This window comes from Carassius carassius, chromosome 19 (assembly GCF_963082965.1).
Source record: "Carassius carassius chromosome 19, fCarCar2.1, whole genome shotgun sequence".
Classification (NCBI taxonomy): domain Eukaryota; kingdom Metazoa; phylum Chordata; class Actinopteri; order Cypriniformes; family Cyprinidae; genus Carassius; species Carassius carassius.
The window spans coordinates 5,460,102-5,486,129 of record NC_081773.1 but is presented as its reverse complement, the minus strand read 5'-3'; the positions used below and the strand labels follow the sequence as shown (position 1 = coordinate 5,486,129).

General features: G+C 35.8%; 1 protein-coding gene across 2 annotated transcripts in view; it reads right to left on the bottom strand.

Annotated features, from left to right (window-relative positions):
• The window catches only part of LOC132094922 (ephrin type-A receptor 3-like), a 119,970-nt gene that overhangs the window by 49,580 nt on the left and 44,362 nt on the right, over positions 1-26,028 (bottom strand). For both annotated transcript variants that reach the window (XM_059499591.1, XM_059499590.1), the window contains exons 4-5: positions 7,246-7,401; positions 1,085-1,420 (exon numbers count right to left, since the gene is read on the bottom strand). In XM_059499591.1, coding sequence (XP_059355574.1) covers positions 1,085-1,420; positions 7,246-7,401 — 492 coding nt within the window. The remainder of the gene's footprint in view (positions 1-1,084; positions 1,421-7,245; positions 7,402-26,028) is intronic.

The window sequence follows — 26,028 nt, the reverse complement described above, 5'->3', positions numbered from 1 at the left end:
AGATGATGCTTTACTCCAATACTCTATGCTATATACAACCCAGTCTCATTGGAAAAATGTGCCAACATTTATATTAAATTATTTTAGGTTGCTTCTTGTTCGTTTTGCAACTCTTTCAAAGTGAAATGTCCAGTGAGTGATGCTAAAAGTGTGTTTAGTTTTATCATAAAGAAATCAACGTGAACCTGTCAACGTTTGATTTCATTAGTTGTACATATTATGGCAGTTAAGAAATGAAATATCTGGTGAGTGGTGTTAAAAAATGTACCACCAACCCTAAACCTAAGTCAATAGCAAATGTGAGACAAAAACATATTTTCTGAAGCAACCACAGCATTTTAGCTTGCTTTTACAAGACTTTGAACTATGTCATTGTGACTCCTGTTTCACAGGTATCGGAAGCAATATGCTGTACGAGGTGCGCTACCAAGCAAGTTTACTATGTCAGAAAATCCATACATATGGAGCAGATTATGGGGCAAAGTAAATATAGGTATTTTTTTAATTGATAATAAATACATTGATCTGGCCTGTAACCATAGTATGTGTGAAAAGAAATAAAAGTATTTGGTATTTACTGCCTCTAGTGGATAAAAGCAGTGAAAAGTATGTATAGGTAGATTTTCACAAAAGTGTAGGTAGACGCATTGCATTGAGGTTTTTGCACTGAGTTTAGGATGGCTAAATATAATTACAAACGCACTGACCCAAAAACACACTGAAGCCATTTGACAAACTCCATTGGTTCGGATTTTTTATTTTGATTTATTTCCTTCCTTTTTCTCTCATAAACTTTGTATTGTTTTGAAAACAGTGCTTGAACCATATGGACCTCTTTTATAATACATGTATGGCTTTTTTTCATGAATTTGGAGTTCCAGTCCAAGTTCATTTTAAGAAAAAAATATTCAGGATATCCTTCAAAAATGTACCTTTTTGTTTCATGGCTGAAAGAACATCATATGTGTTTCAGATCTACATGAGTGTGAGTAAACCATAGCTGAGTAAATGTTTCCCAGTTTTTTTTTGGAAAGGGTGGAGAAAATTTCTTTAAAAATAGAATATTCTGAAATGGGAGACTCACCTGCTTGGTTTGTAGTGATGGTGACCGCAGCATACTGGCGGACCGTGGGGGCCAGGGAGGACACTCCATTTTGGGCCTCGATCTCAAAGGTGTAGTTGGTGTGTGCCAGGAGGTCCACCACGGTTACTGTTGTGTTAGTGAGGCCGGTGGCACGGGGCAAGAAGCGCACGGCCCCTCGACAGGGTTCACACTGCCTGGGACCCGGCCAACAACGCTTACAGACCACGTTAAATATCACGTCCTTCCTGCCTCCGCTGTCAGCCGGCCAGGTCCAGTCTAGAATCACTGACGTCTCATTAATGGCAGAGATCACATTGCGTGGGGCAGATGGAGGTCCTGAGGAAGAAGATATGTGATATAATATTTCTTCATAATTTTTTTAATCAAGCTATAAAAATATTGTACAACATGATGAAAATCCATTTCAGCTGTACTGACATGCATATTCAACACTGACAAGGCGAACCAATATTGACCAAGGAAACCCATCTTTTTTTCTTCCATTTCTTCTACACTCTTTAAGATAAAAGTTCTTTATTGGAATTGATGGGTTTAACATTCAGAAAAAAATGCAGAAGTTTCTTTATAGTCGACCTCAGTTCTTTAGATTATTAAAATATTGTTCAAATGATGAAAAAAAATTGTTAAGAACTGTTCACTGAAAGGTTCTTTAGAGAACCCAAATTGGTTCTTCCGCCAAAACCCTTTTTGGAACCTTTTTATTTTTCTAAGAGTGTAGACAGCAATGAGATTGAATGGAGATGAAACAGAGGCTTCTGGATGCTTCTCAAATCATTGGTCTTGATATGAACTCAAACATTTCTCATCGAATCCACCGAGCTCAAATGATTTATTTATTTATTAACTGATTCTGCGAGAAACGGTCTCATTTGTCTTTTATCACTTTTTCCTAAGAGATGACAGGAGAAACATCTGGGACAAGGTTTATACTTAAATGAAACACAACTGAAAAACTCATGAGCTATGAAAGAGCAATAAAATATCCCTCTGGAGAAGTGCGTTTACTTTAAAAAGTGTGGGTTTAATCGTTAAATCATCAGTTATGGATGGATATGGAATTTAGGCAGCCATGTCCTTCCCCTTGTTAAAATGCTGGAAAAGCCTCTAGAATTGCTCCAGAGTTCAGAAGTGTCCTCACTGGATTGTTATATTAACTTTAAAAGATTGTCCCGGTAAAAAAAATAGGGTATGAAGAGCGGCCAGGGTGCTCTATTGATTGAAATAGCAGGCCTGCACAGCAAGCTGTTGTTCGAATAAGTGACAGACTTCTGCATATATATGAACAAGAGTGAAATCTCAGATTAAAGTAAGGTGATGGACACCAGTTCAAAGCCAGTAAAACATTTTGGAATATTTATGAATTTAATACTTGACCTCTGGGTATAATTACACTAAAACTAAATTTCTGGCTTAAAAATGGTGGTGAATGAGAAGTGCAATCCAGAGTGCAATGTTGGGTTGGTTTGATTTGACGTGAACTCACACGCTGAAGGCCAAGAGATGGCCTTAGTTTAGAGATGGTTTCTGAGAATCTGAGAACCATTTGACAGACTTTTTGTCTGAGAAGTAAAGCTGGGGTGGTGACAGGATTTGATCCTACATTAAGAAATAGAACATTACACAAAGGAATCTCCTCCACAAATTCGCTCTGGAACATTCCAGGACACTCCCTGTTGCTTTCCCTTCATTCTGACATGAAGATAAATCAGACATTTAGCTTCAAGGTCAAATACAGGATTCACCACACTGGCCTTTTCAAAAGCACTTAGTAAAAGAAGAGCAACAATCTTTGAAGAATAATTCACTCAAAATGTAATTTTATAATCACATTTACCAGCTCTTGTGGAGGGGTAGACTGAAAGACTTTCACTGAAAGTCTTAAACATCAGTCTGGTCCTCACATGACAATGGTATTGAGTGGACTTCAGAAGACACAGAATGCAGCACATAACTATATATATTACACTGTATACCAGCACTTCTCAAATTTTATGCTGTGTTTATGACAAAACTAAGTAACTAAATAAAAACAAACTGCAGTGGACTTTCTACTTAACATTTCATTTATCTGAAGACAGAAAACAACATGAGTTTGGAATTACATGAAGGTGAGGATTTTCATATTTGGCTAAACAACCTTTCTTTTTTTTATAATGTATAGTGGATTTACAAAAAAAAATGTAACAACAACTTAATCTTTCCTTTATTTAAAAAATGAGTTTCATAAAAAGGAGGTTGTCTATGTCAGCAGAGATAAAAAAAATCAGCCTGGTCGATAGTGTTAACGAATGCAAAACCAATATAAAATGCTTTGCTGATGCCACTGTGCCATTTTGTCAAACCATAGTTACTGAGGATTTGAACCGGAGCTCCTCACCTCTCAAGTACAATTCTGTACTCCATGAGCTACCGAGCAAACCAACCTTGGATAAAAACCCATAGATATGAAGCTGGATATGTGCGATGCGAACGTACAAAACCATCAGTTCTCAAATCTCCCAGCATATTAAAATTGTTTGGAAGTCATGACATAATGTTCTTCAAGTAATTGTGGGGAAATTACACTTTATTAATCGGAACTGTAAATTTCTGCAAATACTAATAAAAAGGTGTCGGAATTTTAATACCTCTAGTGTTCATTTCTTTTGGAAACTGCAGTGATACGTCTCGCAAAAAAGTGGCCCCAAGTAAGTTTTTGCCATGAGAACAGGTAGCAAAAAACGCATTAAGTGAGTGAAGTGACATTCAGCCAAGTATGGTGACCCATACTCAGAATTTGTGCTCTGCATTTAACCCATCCGAAATGCACACACACAGAGCAGTGAACACACACACACACTGTGAGCACCACCCGGAGCAGTGGGCAGCCATTTATGCTGCGGCACCCGGGGAGCAGTTGGGGGTTCGATGCCTTGCTCAAGGGCACCTAAGACGTGGTATTGAAGGTGGAGAGAGAACTGTACATGCACTCCCCCCACCCACAATTCCTGCCGGCCCGGGACTCGAACTCACAACCTTTCGATTGGGAGTCCGACTCTCTAACCATTAGGCCACGACTTCCCCTTAATGTACCTCAGCCTGCAGTGGCAACAGCATAAACCAAAGTCTTTTTCTTTTAGGATGGAGGAAAAAGTCGATATACAGTATGTCACTCAGTAACACCTTTGTCAGAGCATAGCGTCCTTTGATGCTGACATATAATAGAAATCACAGTGAGCAGGTAATGTTAACAGACTCGCTGGCCTGTTAGTGGGAGGATGTGAGTTGTGCCGGGGTAAGCCATCCATTATTCGGACAGGTAGTCCACAAAAGTGTGACTAGCCTTTGTTATTACCACAGACCTGAACAATCACCACCACAACATGACGAGCCCATGAAATTCTCTTTGTGACATATAAAGATGTTTGCGTCTGGTATTGGTACAATCCTTGATTAATTGTAGTCTATTACTGATTACAGATTACATGATGAAAACTGTAGTAAGTAACGTAATGTAGGTTACCCATTTTTAGTAATGTAATCTTACTACTTTTTAGATTACTTGTTTTTTTTTTTTTTTATAAAACTATAACTTTATCCAGTTTATTAAATAGTAAATGTACTGGATACAGATGAAGACTGTTTCACAGTTATACTTCACCTATACATTAGGAACTTGCATGATTTGTTTCATACTTGTTCTTATTACTTGAGATATGCTTTTCCCCTCAAATTCAAAAGCAAATTATTTATAGGATTTTTAGAAAAGGAAATTTAAAAAGTGAAAAAAGAAGAACGAGGGAGAATCTAAAATCTAAATCTGAATAATTTACTGCCATTATGAGAATAATATATAATAATGTAATCCATAAAAAGTAACTTTAATCTGATTATGATCATGTTAAAATATAGCATACTCCAAAAGTACTTTGTTTTTTTAAATCTGATTGCGTAATCCAGATGTACAGTACATGTAATCAGTTACCCAGCATAGGGTACAATTATATACCATGTCTGCCGTTGGCATTTTCCTCACATCATAGAGTTAAGCAGCAGAATAGCAGCTTTATGAGGTCATAAAAAGGAGACCATTTATATGTACTAAAAACAGGCATAAATATGTATGCCTTTGAAACATTCAACAGTGATTAAATGCCGACCTTCGCTGACACAACATAGTACGCAACATAAACTGTAAATTTTACAAAGCAATAATTCACATAGCAACTGCCTGTATAATGCAGCCATGACCTGAATTATATTCACATGCAAAAAACATCTCTGAAGAACTCCTTCCTCAATTAATGTAGATAATATCATGCATCGTCTTCCTTTAATTGCAGTTCCGCTCTCAGAGCTGCACTTAAAGCGTATCGGCTCCACTGCCTGAATCCGAGCAGATCCTATCAAGATAAATGTACAAACTCGGGGGCTATGGCAGCATGAAGTGGAGAAATTAAAGTCGTACACTCCTTTCAAGCATTTTTCCGCTCACTGTACCCATCAAAGTCTTAAACTAACATTGGGAATGAGTGCTTAAGTGGAAATGAAGACTCTGTATTGCTTCCGACAGACAAAATAAAAAGCGACTTGCATGAGCGTGGCGTGATCTGACGGGCTGACTACTTTGGATGTCACGTAAGATACACCCTATTAAATTTGGCTGCAGAATTCAAAAAGGCTCTTGGTGGTTTTATGTAATATGAATCAGCACTGATAGCAATGCAGTGATTTATGGATAATGTGTTTTGGAAATGCTTGGCAGTCGCTGCATGCATCTGTCTACCATCTGCATGCTTCTCCATAAAAGAGAATGGGTTAGCTTGCTCTGCTGCGCAAACCCGAGGAGGCCCGTTGGTTGAAACGGTTAAAAATAAGCAAACACGGGCTATTCTCGGTGGGACAGCTTGAAGGCCGCTGAGGGGGTATCGGAAGCTTTGTCAGAATGAGCCAACACAAATTCATCAATCCTTGAACAAACACAAATCGTTCAGAAAGCTCCGGCGCTTCTGAGAGCTGCGCGGCGAACAGGAACGATGCATTTCAAGTAGCATAAATAATTATCCGTACAACAACATCACTTCTAAATGCTTGTGGAGATTTTGCTGTCCTGCACTGTTGTTTTGAACATCTGCATACGTCTTTGAGCTGCGGCTCACACGGACCCAAACTGGTTTCCATGCAGTTTGCCGAAAAAAAAAGATTCATGATAAAACAGAAAACATCTATTGCAGCTTACACTGCTATTTCAGTATAACTAAGATACTATGCATAATACTTTTGTTTAATATTTTGAATTAGTTTTTATGTTTGCATTTTACATTTTACATTGTAATTTAAGTTTTATTTAAAGTTCTGCTGTTATATATATATATATATATATATATATATATATTTTTTTTTTTTTTCATAAATACTATGATAAATCTAGTTTTTATTAATGTTTATACTTTTCTATTTTTAGTTATTTTATGAAATTCAGAAATTATGTGTTGGCAACTAGCTGAAATAAAACAAGAATATTTGTTTATTTTTAAATAATTTATATTATTTTAGTTAACATTTCTTTTATTTCATGTTATTTATTTATTGAGTTAATTAGTTATGGTACAAGTCAGTTAAATTATAATAACCCTGGTAGCATGTCAGCCAATCAAATAAACAAACCAACAAACACAATAATAAAAATAAGATAAATTACGAATGAATGAACGAACAAACAAAAACAAACAGTTGGTCCCTTTCTGTTAGGTGTCAGTTTGACCCAAATATTTTTTGTTCAAAATTAGCTGCACATGTTTTATTTTGCATCTGCATTATGTTCACTTCTTTGCACACTGAGATGCAAATAACTACCACTAAAATAAAGTATAAATAGTATCTAACATTATTTTTACTTAGAGTAAACAGCATTTGTCGATGTTTATACTTGATGTAAATAGCCTCTGTTTTTATGTCTGTGACAGTAAAATGAGTTTCTGATACTTATTTTCTGCAACAGAAAATAAGAAGAAATCAACAGTTTAACCAGTGTTTCAAGGAGTTAAAAAAATCAAGTGTGGGTCAAGTTGAGCTGAACAAAATAAGAGTCTTAAACGTGAAGTTAAACCGATAGAAGCTGGAGAAAATACACTTATGTAGGTACAGTAAGCAGTACGTACGAGAGCAGGCCATCGAGACGGGGTCCTCTTCTGCACGGAAGTAGTTTTTCTCGCAGTCGCAGTGCGTGGCTCCCTCCTGGTGTGTGTAGGTGTGCGGCGGACACTTGGAGCACTTGACGTTCCCAGAAGAGGCCTTATAGAAGCCGGGCCGGCAGGCTGTGGAGACAACAACAGGAGGAAAGACAAATTAGGATGCTGGGAGTCTCTAGCCGACAGGGCCATTCATTACCCCATTACTATGCTGCCGCTTTTAATGGAGCGAATCATTTCACATACCCATATGCATCGGCAGACACAATGGAAAGACATTTAATCATCTGCACGGTCTTAAACAAACTAATAGCAGAACCAACAGTGCTGAGATGTGCGTACGGCTGGCCACACACACGTGAGTGGATCTTATGATCTCATAGGAAAGAAATATTGTTTCTAGACAGTAACGAGATCAAATGGAGACTTGTTTCTGAAGAGACTTCAACAATGTCTTTAACTGTCAAGACATCTGCCAAAATACCAAAGTCTGAAGTCTCAGTATGAATTCATCGAATTTCCAAAAACGCAATAATCCACATTCAAGTTTGGACTTTAATGTGATACTTTATTTATTTTTTATTTTTTTTCATGTGTTTTAAAATGTTAGGGTGATATTATTGTCCTCATATCATAATGAAGAAACAGCCATTAAAATAAAAAAATACCTAGAAAAGATAAACAGGAAATGCTATCGTAGAAAGGAACTCTGCAGACATTTATCCCACATTATCGAATGCTAAAAAAAGATTTTTAGAAATATTTTAGAAACCTTTCTGCTCACCAAAGCTGCTTTTATATTTATTTATTGTTTATAAAAACAGTGATATTGTGTAATATTATTACAATTTAAAATAGCTGTGTTCAATTTTAATTAATTTTAATTAAAATAATTTTGTTAAAATTGACAAAAGAAGCTGTAGTACTTAATATTTTATTTGAAAAAAAGATATGAAAAAAAGAAAATAATTCATTTGAAACATAAATCTTTTGTAAATGTTTTTTTATTTTTTATCAATCGCTTTTTTCACTTTTGATCAATTTGATGAATCATTCTAAATAACCGATGAGTAATTATGTCCTTTAAAAATATTTTAGTCTCTCATAAAACTAACTTTAGTCTCTCATTTTTCAAAACCATATGAAAACAACACGACTACCAAGAGCAGCTTTTACCTGAGGAATTTGAAGAGAAAACATCTAAATAGTTCGTTTGACTGAAAAATAATTGAGTCTCTTGAGCTATGAGAGCAAAAAAAACCTACACTACGAGGAAATAATTTTTCCTCTGGGAAATGAAAATTTGGGAAGCTAATGTCAGAGCTATATTTATAAAGTGTGTTTAAAAATACCTTTAAAGTCTCCCTTAATGTGATATTCAGAGCTGGGTGCATGAATTATCCAAACACACCTCTTAAAATGGAAAAACACAAATAATTATATATACAGTACAGACCAAAAGTTTGGAAACATTACTATTTTTAATGTTTTTGAAAGAAGTTTCTTCTGCTCATCAAGCCTACATTAATTTGATCAAAAGTACAGAAAAAAACAGTAATATTGTGAAATATTATTACAACTTAAAATAATAGTTTTCTATTTGAATATACTTAAAAAAAAAAAAATTATTCCTGAGATGCAAAGCTGAATTTTCAGCATCATTACTCCAGCCTTCAGTGTCACATGTAACATCCAGTCTATTACATGATCATTTAGAAATCATTCTAATATTCTGATTTATTATGAGTGTTGGAAACAGATCTGCTGTCTAATATATTTGATGAATAAAAGGTTAAAAAGAACTGCATTTATTCAAAATAAAAATAAAAATTCTAATAATATATATTTTAATAATATATTTTCTTTACTATCACTTTTTATCAATTTAACACATCCTTGCTGAATAAAAGTATTGATTTTATTTAAAAAAAAAAAGAAAGAAAAAAAAATGACTGACCCCAAATTACTGACCAGTAGTGTATATTGTTATTACAAAATATTTAGATTTTAAAAACATAGCTTCTTTTTTTTTTTTTTTTTTTTTTTTTTACTTTTTATTCATCAAAGTATCCTAAAAAAGTTTCATATGTTCTGAAAAAATATTAAGCAGCAGAACTGTTTCCAACTTTGATAATGAATCATCATATTAGAATGATTTCTAAAGGATCATGTGATAATGATCCTAAAAATTCAGCTTTTCATCACAGAAATAAATGATAATTTAAATTTAATTTAATTTAATTTTAATTTAATTTTTTTTTTTTTTTTTATTATTATTATTTTTTTTCATTTTAAGAGGTGTGTTTGGATAATTCATGCACCCAGCTCTGAATATATTCTCATGAGTAGAGAAGGATGAGCTGATGATTACACTTTAATAGCAAATAAAAAAGAAAAAAAAATACAAAAATACATTTGAAAATACATACATTTTCTTTTTTTATTTGCTATTAAAGTGTAATCATCAGCTCATCCTTCTCTACTCATGAGAATCCCATTCCATTACCCATAATGAAGAGGGAAAATCATGATGAGCTGGCTAATTACTGTTCACTTCACTGGCTAATTATTGCTCACTCGCATCTGTATTCCACTCCCCTCTAGTTGCAGGTTAAATACCTGATACAGTTGGTGAACCAAAGCTTCAAGTCAGCACCATCCTCCAAGAATCAATTGAATTCTGCTTCACGGCAAGAAAACCAAAGGGGCTTTATTATTATAGAAGCAGTGAGGTCAGGCTCCTCTTCCCTGGGAATACAGCAGAAGACCTTCTTTCGGTTTAATAAAGGTATTTTGGAGTCCGATGTAACCACTTCCAACATATCAGTGATGTTTATTACCTATCCCACAGTCTACATGACATTCCCACTGCTACAGTGCACCTACATGCCTGCTGTTTCTCCTGAGAGGTTTTCTTATGCGTAGTGTGAGCAGAAGACGGGATGGAGAGTAGCTGTGATGCATGAGAATTCAGGTTTACATTAACCCATTTCTCCTTGGAGGCTCTCCATTTGGGACTGCACAAATTGAGGCTGATGAAAAAAAATGCAGGTTCTCTTAATAGCATTTGTTACAGGAAATCTAATCTGACACACTTTTACCACTGCGAATCAGAAAACACAGAGTCCCAAATGTGATAAACACACCTACTGTATGTGGCTAGAATATGTCTGAAGACCCCAGAGGAACATTTTAGAGCTCAGAGGTGGCTTCAGAGACAAGTAGAGAAGGTTTTTGTTGTATAATCTCTTTTGTGAATGTTTATTCTGAAATTCCTTAGAGGGATTTCTTAGCGTTGCTAAAGAGATAGTTCATCCAAAAATTAAAAGGTTGTCATTATTTACTTATCCTGAAGGTGTGTTCAAACATGTATGAGTTTCTTTCTCCTGCTGAATACAAAAGATAATACTTTGAAGAATGTTGATAAGCAGTTGCTGGTAGAAATAGACTTCCATTATTAGTATTTTTTTTTCCATACTATTGAAGACAACGGCTTTCCTCAACTGTTTGGTTTCAAACATTCTTCACAAACAGAAGAAAGATTTGAATGACAAAAGGATGAGTAAATAATGATAGAGAAGCTAAACAATGTCTAAGATGAAAATTATTACAAATATATTTTAATTATTATTTTCAGTAAATAAAGCTGATATAAATAAAATAAAATAAAATAAAATAGAATTCTGGAATTTTTTTAAATAAAGTTGAATTAAAATAAAACATTAATATTAATTGGTATGAAAGAAAGAAAGAAAGAAAGAAAGAGAAAGAAAGAAAGAAAGAAAGAAAGAATAATAAATTAATGAATTAATTAAAAATTAATACATTCAAAATAAAGAAAAACTTATCAAACTTAAATGTTATTATTAAACTTATTAAACTTAAATTAAAAATGTTCCTTGAAAACTAAATGAAAAAAACAAAAACAAATGCCAGTTTAAAATGACTAAAAATAAAACTGAAGAAAAAGAGCTAAATAGAAATATATAAAAATAAAATAAAAATAAAAATGACCAAAGCACGTATCAACTGTTAAATCTCTCAAATTGAAAAGAAAACGGAAAATATACAAATAAATCCTAAAATCTATATCGATCAATACTTTAACAGTACATAAATAATAATAAAATAACACCGTTGAAATTTGGAAGCATTGTTGACATATGGTAAGAATATTATAGCGCAAATGGATAGTATATCTCACATAATCTGATGATGATTGTTCATGATGAGACTTTGATTGCATACTTCAATCTTGAGCACAGTGTGAGAATCTGTTAGATTACCAGTTTTATTGTTCAGGAAATATATAAGAAATAATAAAAAAAAATCTCCATTTGCTCTGTAGGAGAAACTACTGAGATCTCATTTAAATGTAGAGAACAACAACAACAGCAACACAGACTTCCTTCCAATCATCCATGATTTCACAATGCCCTTGACATGCAATGACCATCACTTATAAATAGAAATAAATTACAAAGGCCAAAAATAACCAAAGGAGGTGCAAGATGAAGAGCGGCGCGGGTCAGTGAAGCAGGTGATGATGGAGAGAAAGGTGCCCCAGTTTCCGTCACTCGAGCGCTTGTTCTTGACAGCTCTTTAATAGAAGCCCAGGAAGCCAATGGCTCTCGACGGCATCAGCCTCTCATCTCTCCAAACCCTCACACTGCAGTGAGAGGCCATGAATGACATTACCCAAAGCTGTGCCTGCTCTTCCTCCACGTACTCTGAACGCCTCAGATGTTCAGGGGAGAGCTGAGTGCGGCATGATGTATAAGTTAGTGTTTCTAACACGACATGCTGAGGTGGAGGCGCTTGTGTGTGTGAGTGGGACAGAGCTGGGGGGCTGTTATTGATTACACGTGTGCTGCGAGGAGACGCTGGGGCTCACTCCTGGGCTAACAGGCATGTGAAGGGAGTGAGAGCGCTACAGAGGGGCGCTGAGGTGATTTCTCATCCAGGCCTCCCAGCACACACTCCATACACACTCGCTCTTAACAAGAACACACACGTGCTCCCCCAGGAGCCACCCTTAATAAGGATATGAGAGATGATCTTATTACTTTGTCGATCTTTTCTTCGCTATCTTGATGATGTTCGATTGTGGGGAGGGTCGAGTAAAAACAAAGAGCTGTGAAAGAAATATTCCCATAGGAATGAAAAATCAATCGTTTCTAGACAGCGATGAGACGAAGAGCAAATGGAGCAAATGTTTCAGAAGAAATCTCCACAATGTCTCAAACTGTGCGCACGTTTGTCACAGAAGACATTTCAAGGACAAAACAAAACAAAACTAAAGTCTCGATGAAGAGCAAATGGAGTGATATTTCCAGAGGAGATCTTAATGATGTCTCAAACTGTGCTCAGACCTGCCGGGACACCAAAATGTGCACTTAAAGTCATTTCTATATGGAATTTTAAACCATGGATCATAAAATCTTCATCACAGAGGTGTTTTCAATGTCATGTCATTGATCCAAACTGTTTTAGGGACCGCGAGCATGAGCTCTTGAAGCTCCACACTCTTCTGAGAAGGGAGCAGAGTTGCCAGGTTTTCACACAAAAACCCTCCCTTGGACATGAAAAGCAACCCGGGGCAACAGGGTTAAAGTAGCCCAATTCCACAGGAAAACTGCGGACTTGGCAACACTGGAAGGGAGGCGGGAGCACCAGCTCATTTTCATTTAAAGGAGACATACACATAAACAAGAGCGTTTTGGCTCATACCCTAAAAGTGGCAATTTCATAAAATTATCGGTGGGGTATTTTGAGATAAAACTTAATATACACACTCTGGGGACATCAGAGAACAATTTAAAATATTGTATTAATGCACATGCACGTAATTTGCACGGGGGTTACGGGGGTCATGACCCCCTCAAAAATCAGATCCAGCTAATATAACCCCCCCAATATCATCACATCATTCAGATTAAAATAAATATGTAATATTCCGAATTAATACTTTTGTTTGTTTTCTTTATTCATTTCATTTGCCAGCAAGAAAGAAAGTATCATATTTTAAATAATCTGTAATGTACCCCCCGCCCCCCGCACAGACTACTTGGTATTACCCAAACCGCTTTCTCTACCAAGTTTGTGCACTATTTTGCGCAGTCGCTGGGATGAATGGTTGGAGAAAGCTTACGGAAAGATGAAAAGGACTCTAAAAAGCAGCCAGACGACGATTTTTCATTGTTGGTTGACACCAGCCAAAAAAATAAATAAAAATCCTGACCAAACGGAGTACCCCTATTGCTATGTTAGCTGTTAAGTTAACCTTAGCGCAGTGTTTTTCAAACTGGTGGGGAATAGAGACATGACAAGTGGGGCGCAACAAACAGGTTTTGTGCCCATCTTTTTAATTCCTTTATTTATTTACCATACACTCAAAACAAAACAAAGACACATTTAAATGTAAGCCTTACTTAAAATTTTCACTCGTAATTTTAAAAGTTTTGTCAAGGCGACCGTTATTGATCGTAGTATCACTCTATGGTTCCCATGGAGACGCGTCATTCATTGCTTGTCACACCGCAGCCACAATAGCGCTGAATGACTGATGATCTGCTTTTATTTCCATTTTTTTTCCACAAATTTGTTAGCTATAGCAGGATATATCTGATATTCCGATTGTCAAATATGTGCAAGTGGATGTGTTTTGTTGTTCAAACACCTTTATAACGATCGCGTTAGTTGAGCTGTATGCGCAACGTATTTTAGGTGTCTATCTTATTAAAATACCTAAAAAATACGTACATTATTAGGAATTTACCACCTCCGGCTCAATTTGAGATTATTATTATTTTTTATACAGTGTTGTGTATTGTATTGAGAGTTGAATTGTACATAATACATTTGCTGCATGTAACTTAGGTGCCACACATTGATGCAATTGATTAATCTTTAAGTTCTTTTTTTTTTTCATAAGATATTGAACACACAAAAAAAAAAATTAAGTGGAAGCTGCCACTGCTGGCTAGTGCTTAAACACTTAATTTAACTACTGTGTCATTATGGCATAAATAATCAAGTGAACAGCTGCATTTACGTTAAGTAGCCTAAATCAGTAAAAGTATCACAATGTAAATTTAAATTTAAATGTATGCATTTAGCAGACGTTTTTATCCAAATACAGTGCATTAAGGCTAACAATTTTTACCTATGATGTGTTCAACAAAGTATTTCTAATACAAGAATGCCAAATTAGCATGTTACCTTATACACAAGAAAATTATTAAATAAAAAAATTAATTAATAAATATGCCTCGAGTTTAACCCCCCCAATGGTAGACCCAAAGTTATGCCCTTGTCAATGCATTGTATGTCACCTTTGTATGCAGACCTCCCTGTGACTAAACAGGATCCTATCAATCAATAGAAGCATAATGTGATGACATGACGGTAAGTGCTGGCTAGATTTACTTACGGTACACTCTTTATACAGTAGCTGGCAGAGAGGGAGAGGATACAAGGAACAAACGCATTCATTCAGCACCTCCTGTTCAAACTAATTGCTTGTGAAACTGTATCTGACTCACTGGCTCTCCACAGAAAGCCCACAAGTAGATGTCCTTCCTCTGGGGAGACCAGAGCAAAGTCCACAAAGGTCAGACTCTCATTCCCACTATCAGTCGCACACTGTCTGATGTAAAAGTCTCAAATTGATCTGTCTGATCTGAAATCTTTTAAAAATAAAGTTAAAAATGCGCCTAGTAAAAACACCTTACTTATTCCTTAAATAATAATAGTACAAATTTTATAATTTTCAAGGTAAAAAAAAAAAATGACTTGCTGCCTTAAAAAAAAAAAAAAGAAAGAAAAAAGGTGAAGGAGCTTATACTTTATAAGTTTAAAAGTTTAATAAGTTTAATAAACAAAAATTTTGTAGACAAAACTAAACTGCATAACTACTGAAGAAATAATAATAAAACTACTACTACTACTACTAATAATAATTTATACTACTAATACTGCTAGTAGTACTTTTTATTATTATTGTTGCCTTCCCCTCCAATATTTAATTTAGTGTTAATGTATTTTATTATTTGAGGATTAAAATTAATAATTAAAATGTTTTCTATTAAAGAGGTCAATTTAATTCCATGGTGTGTTCAAGACCTGGAAAATAGAATAGAATAGAATAGAATAGAATAGAATAGAATAGAATAGAATAGAATAGAATAGTTAAAAAACAACAAGTTTGTAATTTCTGCCATATGCAATGAAACTATTTTATTTGGTATTAATGGTAATAAATGGATTTAATATATATTAGATTTAAGTATGAAATGTAAGATTAAATAGATGTATTTATTACATGGAATCACTTATGAATCAATTATCAAGTAGTGCATTCATAACAAAGTGCAAACCAGTTCTTCGTCACAGATCAGAAGATGTTTTGTCCCTTTCTACTTGGATAGCAGAAACTGGTTGTTTTATTTCCAGAGGAGTTTTAAGCATAAAGTTTAAATTGAAGGTTATCACTAGATGATAAGTAGTTTAGTTGAGAACCACTAAGCGAGCATCATGGGAAAAACCCCAAACCCAATTAAAGCACATTCATGGGATTCATTTCCACTGCTAATTCAATCATTGCCAACACTGACACTTTCTAGAGCTCTCCACTCAAATGACCTTTGACCTTGATCAATGGCTGCCTGGCACTGCTGCACAGCCGGAGACCTGACAGAGCCTCTCGAAGCATATTCACATTGCATGACAAATCTAGTTTGTGGTCCGAGAGTTTCAAGCCACAACGGACTAAATAAAGTTTCTGAGTTTAAACATCTTCTAAACATGCTAACAAACTACATGTGATCATGTGTTGAGGATAAACAAACAGAGGAATACACAAACAAATTCCTCAGCACAAATGCACAATTAAACACACATTCATAAATCACAAATTCACATATGTGTCCGAATGGTGTTGGCATAAGCAGGCTCTCCTCACTCAGTGGTCCATTTGTAACCACGGGCACTTAGGAGAGCTCAGCTGTAGCACTCAGAGAGGCCTGAAACGTGATCAGCGCTCCTCTGTTTGTCCTGGAACCCCTACAATGGCACTCTAAGAGGAGAATGAGGCCACCTCTCCTTGAATCAATACACACTGCCTTGTAAACAACACCAATGACACCACAAAACAGCCCATTTATGGGGCCTTTTTATATAGAAGGCCTCGAGAACAGAAATGTGGCCAAGGACATTAATGTCACATCATTTTCTGCATGTTTGTTGTTCAGCTTTTGCATTCAACTATGGTGGTTCTAGACTGATTTTGTTTTGTAACCCAGATTTTGAATGCAAAAACAGGCCCATTTCACCGAAAATCAATCTCTGTTTAGCATAAGGAAAATTAAACTTATCTTTGGGACAATTACGATTTTTTTGCAAATAAAAAAAAGAGCATTCATTGCATTACATTTCACTTCTTAAATTCTCATTTTTCTCTGTGGTGATTATCATTACTCTAACAGAGCAAATGTTAAAGAACTGTCGTAAAAAAAAAAAAAAAAAAAAAAAAAATATATATATATATATATATTTTATTATTATTTTTTTTTTTGATCAGCATAAATTAAACAAAGTGCCGCACATACAGTAAGACGAATCATGGAGAATGTCACGTTGCATAAATAAATGTTCAAATGTTAAAGAACTGTCGTAAAAAAAAAAAAAAAAAATATATATATATATATATATATATATTTTATTATTTTTTTTTTTTTGATCAGCATAAATTAAACAAAGTGCCGCACATACAGTAAGACGAATCATGAAGAATGTCACGTTGCATAAATAAAACAAAATAAAATAAAATAAAATAAACTTTCAATTTTCTTTAAGACTCAGCAATGTTACTGTTAAATGATGTTAGAAACTTAAAAAAAATAATAATAATAATTGGGGGGAAATTTAAATAAAGCTGAAATTAAAACATATAATTAATATTAGATGGAAATCCCTTGACAGTCTTCATGACTTTCACTGTCAGGAAAAAGAAATAAAGCTGACTGTTAAAATCTTCCATCATGGAACCTTAAGGGCAAATTCTTCTTCCAAACACTTTCCATGCTTTTCCTGTTTACTAAAAACAAATTCAACAGCTTAGTTCTGGGAACGATCCAAGAACCATACCCCAACATTCCCAGAATGTTCTGAGAACCAAAAACTGCCAGCTTGAAAGACGGTATGGTTCACAAAGCGGATAAATGTGTTGTGGAGAGCGAGCCAGGCCCTCCATCAGTTCTCTTCAACTGAAAAGAAAGGTCAGTGAAGGTTTTGCTCCACTTCGACGGTGCCAGCAGTAAACAGAGCGAGTAGTGCAGAGTGTTGCCTAAACAAATGATTTCCTGGTTCCACAGACCAGCTCCCACCGCATCCATTCCACAAGGTCAGAGGGACTCTCGCCCTCCTCCTCACTCTCCCATCCCAACTCCGGGTAAAATTAGATTCGATCAGGCATCCTGCGGGACAGCCATTCTTCTGCGTCCACTGAATCCCGCCGCACTGGAGATGGATATTAGCATCGAAATGCATGCCGCGCTTCTGGGACTGTTTACAGTTCCAAACATGTGTTTCAGCCCCGCTTTTGCAGCGCGGCTATAATGCCTCCAGCATGCCCGCACCTTCCCGATCCGCTCATCAGTGGGCTTTCTCATTCAAATCAGCTCCAGATCAGACCGCTTAATTAGGCCGCACACAACGTGCAGCGCTAATTTCCCAAAGTGAAGCTCCAATGTGAGGAGCCTCTTTAAGAGCCTTTTGAAATGAATGAGCCTCCACTCCAGAAACATTACCTTGTCGTTACAAGCGCAAACACCAACAGAGGGCTGAGAAAGCTGATATGAATTAGCGTCTTTGAAAGCGCCAGCTCGGCAGCTCCCTCATGCATCCACTGGCAGGCTAGCACAGTGAGTTTGTAATTTGTTTTTGGGGGTTCGTTTTGATTAGTTCTGGCTGAGATGAATGCACCGCATCAAGAGTAACAATAAACATTTTACTCTGACATTACTGCGTATTAGTGACACTCGCTAGTTGCTTGGTCAAACGACATTCAGTACGTTACATGGACAACAATATTCAGATTTCAACCGTGTAAACAGATTTTTGATTACCTTAATCTAATCGAATTAAAGGTATAGTTCACCCCAAAAAAATTTATTCTGTTGTTAATTACTCACCCCCATGTCGTTCCAAACCCATAACACCTTTGTTCATCTTTGGAACACAGATTAAGATATTTTTGATGGAATCTGAAAGCTCTCTGACCCTCCAGACAGCAATGATATTACCATGATCAACATCAAGAAACATAGCAAGGACATCAGTAAAATAATCCAAGTGACATCAAGGGTTCAACCATAATTTTACGAAGCTATGAGAATACATTTTGCATGCAAAGAACACAATAATATAACTTAACAACATAACTTGTTGAACAATACTTCTCTACGTAATGTCTACAAAACGTAAACACTGATTACATTGATTACGTTCTGGGGTACTCTCCAAAAGTCATTCTCAATTCAATAAATTATGTTATTTTTGTTTTCTTTGAACACAAAAAGTATTCTCGTAGCTTCATAGAATTACTATTAAAGCCCTGATGTCACACAGACTATTATACCGATGTCCTTGCTACATTTCTGTGCGTTATTGTGTAAGGGTCCTTGCTGTCTATGGAGGGTCAGAGAGTGCTCAGATTTAAGATTAAATATCTTAATTCATGTTTCGAAGATAAACGAAAGTCTTACAGGTTTGGAACGACATGAGGGTGAGTAATTAATGGCAGAATTTTCATTTGAACTAACCCTTTAAGACGTGGAGTATTCCAATAATTGCATTATTGAAGTGCAGTATAGATATGTACATACCATACCACACTATTACCGTTGTGTAGGACTTTTCACCGCATTTTGCTACAGAATACCATTTGACGGCAAACAAAAGAGCATGGCTTCAACAACATCGTCATCTGTTTGCCCATAGATCATGACAAATATTGAACTGCTCTTGAAGATTTCATGAAATCAAAAATGAAACACCCAAAACTGCATATGGCATCATAATGAAGACAAACTATATGTTTATATGTGAAATTTGCTTGGGGACATAATAATATGTGCCTTTAACCAATCTATCTAACATAACATGTAAAATGGGAACTTGAAAGACATGTTCTAAAAGCAACCCGTATAAACACCCTAATCATAATATTGTCTTATTTAGAATAAGGTAAATAATTAGATTACTGATGTTCATTTAACATACTGTAGTCATAGATGTGGTGTGATATGTTATAAATGTGCGGTGAGGCTAATGAATCTCTTTGCTAGCGTTCTGTTAGAAATGAGAAACAGCGACGCCATTTTAATACAATTATCATTGGGTAATGCTTTTGTCTTTAAAGATCCTTATAAATTAATTAAAGACCTCTGTGGTTGATTCCTCTTTGTAAATCTGTCAAATAGAATCATAATATTGTGGCTGCGCTAAAAGCGAGCTAATTATGATTCAGTAATGACTCAGAGATGAGCAGGTCAGTCATTGTGAGGGCCATCTAACTGGCATATTTCATAATTAGAGAGCCAGCAAACGCATCTGGTCTGTGAAGCTGGATAGGGATGCAGCTCCACCTCATTAAAAGCAGCATTTCATTCCCGTTCAATGGTATAATCCTGTCGCTACGGACTGCAACGTTGTGGCTCACCGCTCTATTAGTGGAGAGATAGCTGCATATTTTCCTGGAGTGTCTCGCTGTTTTCTTCTTTTGACATCTTTGTTAGGCAGCCGTTCTTATTTGTCTGCAGGATGGACACACAAATGTACGCTGACACACATGCTCATCTGCATTAATGTCCGTCTCATACCAGTCCTTCAGGCAGTCATTGTGAGGCCGACAGCACCTCCCAAAATGAAGCCGAATCCACTCATCAAAGCTAATTAGAAAATATGCAGAGAAATGTAAAACTCCAGAGCGGGAAAAAACACTGTCTGGCTCCACTACTTGTGAAAAGTATGCTACATATACTGTACAATATAATTTGGTAACTCTTTACAATAAGGTCTCACTTGTTAATATTAGCTAATTAATTAACTGAAAATAACAAACCATGCATATTGTTATTGGCAATTTTGATTGTGAAAATAAGTCAGAGAGTGTCCAAAATGAAGTCTTCAGTTTATCATTTTGAGTAAAACCTTGGGTTTTCTTCTTCTTCTTAATAATATGTATTCACATATTCAATATTCACATGCATTCTGTGTTTGCAAGATGTAAAAAATGTAAATTCTAAAACATATGAAAATGACAATTTTTGGTTTTCTATGACCAAAAGATCTACTTTTTTTTTTTTTTTTTTTTTTTTTTTTTTTACAGATTTACACAGATCTACATGCATAGCAGATTACTGGTAAATAAATAAATAAATAATACAGACAACAACAATAATGACTATTACCACTATTGTTGTTATTATTAAATACAAAAAATAATATAAAATGTATTTTTTATGTTGTACTTAAAGTAGCAGTAAGGTATTTTTTATAGAGAATTATATAAAATAATAATAACAATAAAAAAAATATTTAAATAAATAAACATAGCATAGCTTGCGAATAATTTTTCTTCCTCCAAACAACACCAAGAGATGCATACTGGACAAAAAAAAAAAAAAAGATTCGGTCTGGGTCTCTCTATGCGAGATGGTTTCGGTGCACAGCTTGTGAAGTACTGTATATTGTGAGATGCTATAGGAGCACAGATTTATTGAACTCTTGGTGATGGAGCACCTTTGAACGGACTGCTGTTTCAAGGCTTAACTCTTCACTGGTGTTTTTGTCGCTGGTTAAGGTCAGTGTGTGCTGTGTGTGTGAAGGAAAGCTTAGCTCTGTGTTCACAGCTGGACGCATGTGTACAGACTATAAACTAACGCAGGGAACAGCTGGCAGCTCCATGAAACTGCGCATGGCAAAATGCATGAGTATACTGGGACCGCTAAACAGTTCACGCACTGAAACAGAGCTATTCACAAACATAAACAAAAACACAGGCATACCGAAACACTATTAAAAATATGGACGTTATGGTGATGTGAATCTTTGTACCCACAGAATCCTATCCATGGGATTCTATCCAATGCATGTTAATTTTAGCTTGCTAATGGACTGACACTCTAAAGAAAGGGGCATGTTTAATATAGACAGTTTTAAGCTTAAGTAATGTATTGTGATGTGATTTATAATCAATTAATTAACATTGTAATGTTAAGGACTAAATACATGGCTAGTTTTTGTTAATCATTTTGTTTATCTTTTCCAATCAGGCACCATAAAGAACACCCATAAAAAAGTTCCCCAATATGTCAAACATTCATACTATGAACTTATAAAGTCTAATGTCAGGTACATGTTTATTCTGATGATCATGTTACTATTTTAAAGTTACATATAATTACGTATAATTATTTTTCCACTCAATTATGACATAATAACGAGATATTTTCTTGTAATAATATAGTGGGAAAACATTATTTTTATGACATTATTACAAGAAAATATATTTTAAAGGTTCCCTGAAACACACAGCATTATTCTATGTAGTGACGTAATTTTAACTGAAACAGGAAGAGAGGGCTGGACATATCAAGCTGCCCCGCCCCCTTTTTTAAAATAGCCAATAACGTTAGCTTATATCTGCTCGGGCCAGAGCTGTTGAGCTCGGTAAAGCAGCATTTGACAGCCACTGTCTAATAATTTACCCTTTAAATTCAATTTGAAACTCGTAGTTAAACAAAACAGTGGACATAATCATGCTGAGGCTGTGTAGTTGTAAAAGTTTTTCGCGCATATGATCCTTTCCGTGCGATTGCATCTCTGGACCGGAGCCAAAATCTGGATCAGACTGTGCGCTGCCATGGTTCACGTGAAACATCATGAATTTGCATCAATAGAAAGCTTATTTACACTGTCTGAATCATTCCCTATCACCTACATTGTGCACTACGAGCCATTCACCGTACAGGAAATACTACACTGTGAACAAGTGACTGATCTCTCAACCGGCTCTTCAGTTTCTATTAATGTGTATTCTGTAGGGGGTGGGCTCTTCGGATTCTAGAGAGCATTTGATTGGTCAGAAGATTTGATGAGAAGATAACGTATGATGTGACGTCAAAAAAATTGGTGAGCCATTCTGGCAGAAGTGACGAACTGCAAGCTTTGAATGATTATATCTTCTAAATGTGAATTTTGTCACTATTTTGGAGCACACTGCCTTATAGATAATCTTAAGACTAACATATTGATACTAAAACCCCCCAAAAAATGTATTTCATGTGGACTTCAACAACATTATCTCAATCTTATGAAAAACATATCATTTAAAAAAACTTATGAGAAAATGTTGTCTTAATGCGAAAATTTATTTGTTATTATTTTAACAACAAATTACCTTGTTATTATGAATTTAAATTATTATTATAATTTTTTTTTCAGAAATAACATTCTTATGAGAAAATATTTATTTTTAACAAGACAAGTTTTGTTTTTAGGTCATCTCATTATTATGAAAAAATATTGAGTTTTCTGGAAATTTGTTATATGAAAAATATATATAATTTTTTAGTCATAACATCTCATTATTACAACATAAGTAAGCGGAAAAAAAATGTAATGTGCCATTTTGCCACTCTATTTGCCACATATGCATGATGCGGCAACTGTTTTGTTGCATGCTTCTGTTGTATAAAAAAGTAAACCACAAGATGTTACTGCTTTAATATATTACATGAATATTGCTCTATTATAGTACCTGAACACATAAATGTACGCAATAATGTTCCTGCATCCTTTTCGCTAAGACGCTAGATGTGACTGGGTCAGTCAGTAATTTTAAGACATAATTTCGGCAAAACCCCCTGACACGTCTCAATAAGCCACTATGATGCCTGTAGCAAATTGAGTGCAGGAGAAGAAGAAAGAGGGAAGAAAAAGAGAGAAAGTAGCTTTGAAACAACTAAGCCTATTAGCATAATTTTCAAAGCCTCTCAGAATGCGAGTCCTCCTGTCGGAGCCATTCCTCTTCCTTGGTGCCATTGTACTGAATGTACTGCTCTGCTACAGAAGCTGGCACAATGGGAGCCCAGCATCGGCCACCACCTAATCCCCTATTGTGGCAGGTTTATGGCCGCCTCTTTTTATTGGGCCCCTTAGCTTCCTCCGGAGCTGCCGGACCACACGGAATCGGCTGCCACTGATAAATCTCCAGTGCAGACAAAGAGATCGCAGGTCAGCCAAGGGTTCAGGGATTGTGCTGGCCACTTTTAATGTACGCTGACTGTCAGCCACAGGCATAACTGATAACAGAGGTATTATTTTCACAGAGGAGCAGTGCCCAACACCAGCCATAAAACCTCCTATTCCAATCCAAATGACCTCCCTCTGGCTATTGTGAAGAGGACGCGATTCCGTGCAGAGCTCAAGTGCGATAACCATGGCCGACACAGCCGCGGAGAGAGGAGGGATCTGTCCGCCAAAGAATTACTGTCTATCTCTCCATTGTGTCCATGTGTGGGAGGACTAGCTGCCAACAGCAGACAACAAGGAGGTGTTCCATATGCCCACCCCCGAGACGCTGACAGAACATAAAAATTCAGGTGGCAGATTCGCTATCTGCTCAGCGTAGGTCCTTTCTTCCCCATCGCGTTTCCCAATCTCTGGTGATAAAAAAACGCCTAGAAATGTAATGGGCCGAAGAAATTATTCAAATGCTTGTGCTACTACTCCACCCACGTCATCAATGAATACATGCATATGGGATGCGAGTGTGAATTCTTTTTGGCTCTGTTCCAAAACTTCTACAGTCTACATAGACATTGGCAGCATCTTAACCTCCCAAGTGACTGATTTGGAACACTCTAAATGGGCAGAAACTAACAATCTGTATTGGAAAGACACAACTTACAACTCTTTTGATATTAGCATGTTGCTAAGCTAACAATGCAAGACTACAACTTACAAATCATTCCAATGGATTTTGATGTTAGCATGTTGCTAAGCTAGCAATGCAAGGGTTCAATTTACAACTCATTTCGATATAGTTTGATGTTAGCATGTTTGCTAAACTAACGATACAAGACTATGACATGGTTTCACAGACAAGGCTTAGACTAAACCAGGATTAGGCCATAGTTCAATTAAGACATTTAAGTATTTTTTTTTATTTTGTTTTTTAATAAAAATGCCTTAAAAGTCTTACTGTTGAGTATCTTGAGACAAAACAATGACATTGATATGTTTTATATGTTTCTTTAAGTTGAAACAGCTCAGACGTACATTTAAATTTTGTAGTAGGCTCAAGCCTGGACTGGGAAACCGGGGTACAACTTCAAGTTTAATGTTAGCATGTTGCTAAGCCAACAATGAAAAAGTGAAAGGGAAAAAAGCTTTCAGAACTAACGTTGCTGAAAATGTATGTGCTGGCATTAGAGCACTTTAGTTTGATGTTAGCATGTTGCTAAGCTAGCAATTCAAAACTACAATAAGCCTAAACATGCAAAACATAAACCAATGTGAATAAAATATTGGTATTAAAAAAATTAAATTAAATATTTCTCCCAGTTCCTCCACCATGTTGGATATAGTTTTTCATTTTTTTCTTTTTTTTTCACAGAGCTTGTCACAATACATTTATAGGACTGCCTTCTACACTAAGGATCCCAGTGACGATACCTTCGAATTTGGCTAAACTTAGGTATCTTCGGAGGCAGTGTATTTAATATAATTATCATAATTACCTTTTGGAGCAGTCTTCGCAAATGAAAACTGTTCCTACAGTGCCCCAAAAATGGTGCCTTTGCAGGCAGTTCACTAGGTTTTGGAGCAGAGCGCTGAGTGTGTTTCTTGTGTGTGTGCTAAGTAATGGAGGAGAGAGCACTCTAAACAAAAGCCTGTGCGAATGACCAGCATGTGTGAGGAATAAGTGTCCTCCTTTTTAAGAGCGCTGAAATAGGTCATCTCCAACGCTTCATAAAAACAACACTGTGCTCCAAGTGAGGACAGCCCACTTCCTCTTTTACCAGCTCCTGACCAGGAATATATTTGCATTCCATGCACAAGAAACAAAATAGCAGGATTCTCTGGAACACTTTAGGATATGGATCAATTCTCACTATTAACTATTTACTTATTAGCATGCACATTATTATCATATTAACTGTTTATTAGTACTTTTAAAGCACATATTGTGCATGACCATATTCTACACCCCTAATCCTAAACTTAACAACTACCTTACTAAATATTAATAAGCATCAAATTAGGAATTTATTGAGGCAAAGTCGTAGTTAATTAATTTTAAATAGTGATAAAAGTTGGACTATAAAATAAAGTGTGACCCAATGTCTCATCCCTAAGATCATTATTAAAGGCACTGTTCACTCAAAAAACTAAAATTCTTTCATCATTTACTCACCATCATCTTTCAAATTGAGATGAAATTCTGTGAAACACAAAAAGTGATGGTTTGAGTGATAACCTAGCTGTTATTTTCCGCACTGAAAGACTATTGGAATGACATACCATCTGAGACCGAGTAAACGATGACAGAATTTTCATTTTTTGGTGAGCTATTACTTTGAAAGCCAAAAATGTGTAAATGTGATTTCACAAATCCCAGTTTTATACATCATAGCCTTGATTAATACCCATTCTTACGAAGAGTGACATGCGATTTTATTTTCG